Here is a 2,500-nt window from a genome sequence, read left to right on the forward strand (position 1 = left end):
AAAGTGCCTACATTGGCAGAAATTGGAAGAAATTTTACTGTTCCTCTTTATACTGTTCCTCTTTATACTGTGACGAAACCGAGAGAAGTCGAGGTGTAAGAAGCATTTCTTGGATTTTTTTCCGTTAAATGGAAAAATGGAAAAAAGCAGTTAATCTAAGTAACGAAATTCTCAAGAAGCTTGAAATTGATGGTGTAGAAATATTATGAAATACCCGAGTACATAATTGAAAACTATCCTAGAGATAAACACTTATTATGCAAGAGCTTCCTTGAATGTAAGTATACTAGAATAAATTTGCTACTTACTTTTCTAATCAAGAATCTTCCAGAAAAACGTAAAAATATATCAATTTGTCAGCTTTATTCAAATTAAAGTCCCAACTAGATATATATGTATGTATGTATGTAGCTATGGTAGGACTATTATGCATTTGGCTGTATTACATAGATAATAATTTTCGGTCCACAAAACATTTTTGAGCTATGCACTGACACTTTTCTTTTTAGCTTCCGACAAAATGAACTTCAATGCAATAGACAAGTTAAGTTCTGAACATGTCACAAATATGCTTAAAGAAGTTCCCAACGCCGAAGCTACAAGGCAATATTTAATACTGACTCGCAACATATTGGATGCATTCTTGTTAAAAGAAATTGGTGTTGAAAGACGAGTATACCTAATTTGGTATTCAACTTTTTTCATGCGTATTTGGAAAGCCTGGCTAAAAAAAAATGGTGAAAATATCCAAAAGAATTTTATCACCACAAATGCCTATACATGCATAGAAATAAACGCTCATGGAATTATTTTAGTCATTGAAAAACTTCGGCAAAATGGAATTTCAGAAGCTTTTCTTCCATGGCTGTATAGCAGTCAGCCATGTGAAAAAGTATTTAGAGAAACTCGGTCCATGAGTAGCACATTTTCAACTATGATAAATTATACACTGCTGGATGTTTTAAGAAGATTAAAACGTATACAAGCTATGCATGAGATAAGCACAGACTTAGGTAAATAACATATTGGCTGCTAAAGTTATTTTAATTCTCGATTTGATCAATCCTTTATTTTCCAGGTCCCAATTTTAGATTCCCCAGGTAAGAAAACAAACGACTTGGAAATAATTCAAGTGTCTTTAAAGTAACTGAGTTTCCATCAACTGATGAAATGATTAACATAATTAAAAAGGCCCAAGAAGACGCACTATCTGACGCTAAAAAAATTGGGATGGAAATGAACAGGGATTGTTGTATAGAAATTAATTTACCGACTTGTGACAATCCGGAAGAGCAAGAAGAGGTGCAGGGAAGTATAATTATCACTGATACCATTTCAAAGGAACATGAGCCAGACCTCGAGCCAGACTTTTCTAATGAAGACCGGGAGTTTCTTGAATATACCTCTACATTTAATAATTATGACTCTTTACATTTGAGAGACTATACGGGTCAAATTATAAAAAAATCTACTCTAATTTGGTTTTTTCAGGAAAAACAGGGTCGTTTATCAACCGACAGACTGCTCCGGGTAAAGGGAATGACAGTTAAAAATACGCATAAGGGGTTATCAAAAAAAAAACAGTTCAGGAAAAAGCCAGGCCAAGGACTTCAACCAGCAGGCAATATCAAAAAAAGAAAAATGTTTCGTCAACCTCATGAACGAGCTCATAAAGATAGTACATCTGAATCTCGATCTGAATCAGATGAGATTAGCTTAGAAAGTGAAACTTTGAGTGAAGATTTCTCTGACTTAGAAGATTGCCATAACGAAAGTACAAAAATGCCAGTAATTCAGCTAGAATCTTATTATGCTGTGTTTTATGATACACAATGGTATCTAGGGCGTGTCATCAACAGCTACAGCTCAGAAAAGTTTAAAGTGAAATTTTTACAACAAGACCTGGATACTTTTAAGTGGCCCAAAAAAGATGATATCCAAGATGTTCACAAAGAGTTTATATTTTATGGACCAGTTAGTCTAAGTGGAACTGAACCATTTTCTTTAAAAAGAAATGATTTGATTGCTATTAAACAGAAATACAAAACAATCAAATCCATCAAATCATTAAAAAATTAAACATATTTTTTTATGTTATTTATTATGTTAATAAAGCTACTTTGCTTAATTATTGGTTTTTAATTATTTTTATTATCGGTTTTAAATTTAAATCCTATAAAATAATAAAAACTGAAATGGGAATCATATGGAAATCCTTTGAAACCACATGGAAATCATATGGAAATCCTTGCAAATCATATGGAAATCCTTGGAAATCATATGGAAATACCTAGGAATCATATTGCAAAACCTAGAAATCCTTAGGAATCATCAGAAATAGTTGGGAATCATTAAGCAATGATTGCCAAATTTGGAAATCATTGTACAATTTTGAGGCTAGTGGTTTACCCCTCGGAAATACCGTTCACAGGGATACGATAATGCATCTGTTATGAGCGGCGTACATGGAGGAATACAAGCTATTATTAAAGCAAAAATC

The 2,500-nt window shown here is 32.8% G+C and overlaps 2 protein-coding genes across 5 annotated transcripts in view; both read left to right on the top strand.

The window, feature by feature from the left end:
* LOC114329180 (steroid hormone receptor ERR1) overlaps positions 1–2,500 on the top strand; it is a 325,624-nt gene that overhangs the window by 39,918 nt on the left and 283,206 nt on the right. The window lies entirely within an intron of this gene.
* Positions 667–1,450, top strand: LOC126886949 (uncharacterized). Its single transcript, XM_050654135.1, has 2 exons — positions 667–1,013; positions 1,079–1,450. Exons 1-2 carry the CDS (start codon positions 704–706, stop codon positions 1,102–1,104), a joined length of 336 nt encoding a protein of 111 aa, XP_050510092.1. The 5' UTR covers positions 667–703; the 3' UTR covers positions 1,105–1,450.

This window comes from Diabrotica virgifera, chromosome 6 (genome assembly GCF_917563875.1).
Source record: "Diabrotica virgifera virgifera chromosome 6, PGI_DIABVI_V3a".
Taxonomy (NCBI): Eukaryota; Metazoa; Arthropoda; class Insecta; order Coleoptera; family Chrysomelidae; genus Diabrotica; species Diabrotica virgifera.

What these genes read in the sequence shown, in the direction of transcription:
- LOC126886949 (XM_050654135.1), top strand. Translation starts at nt 704, where the DNA reads ATGCGTATTTGGAAAGCCTGGCTAAAAAAAAATGGTGAAAATATCCAA. An exon ending in TGAGATAAGCACAGACTTAG is followed by an intron (nt 1,014 to 1,078) that starts GTAAATAACATA and finishes TTTATTTTCCAG; the next exon opens with GTCCCAATTTTAGATTCCCC.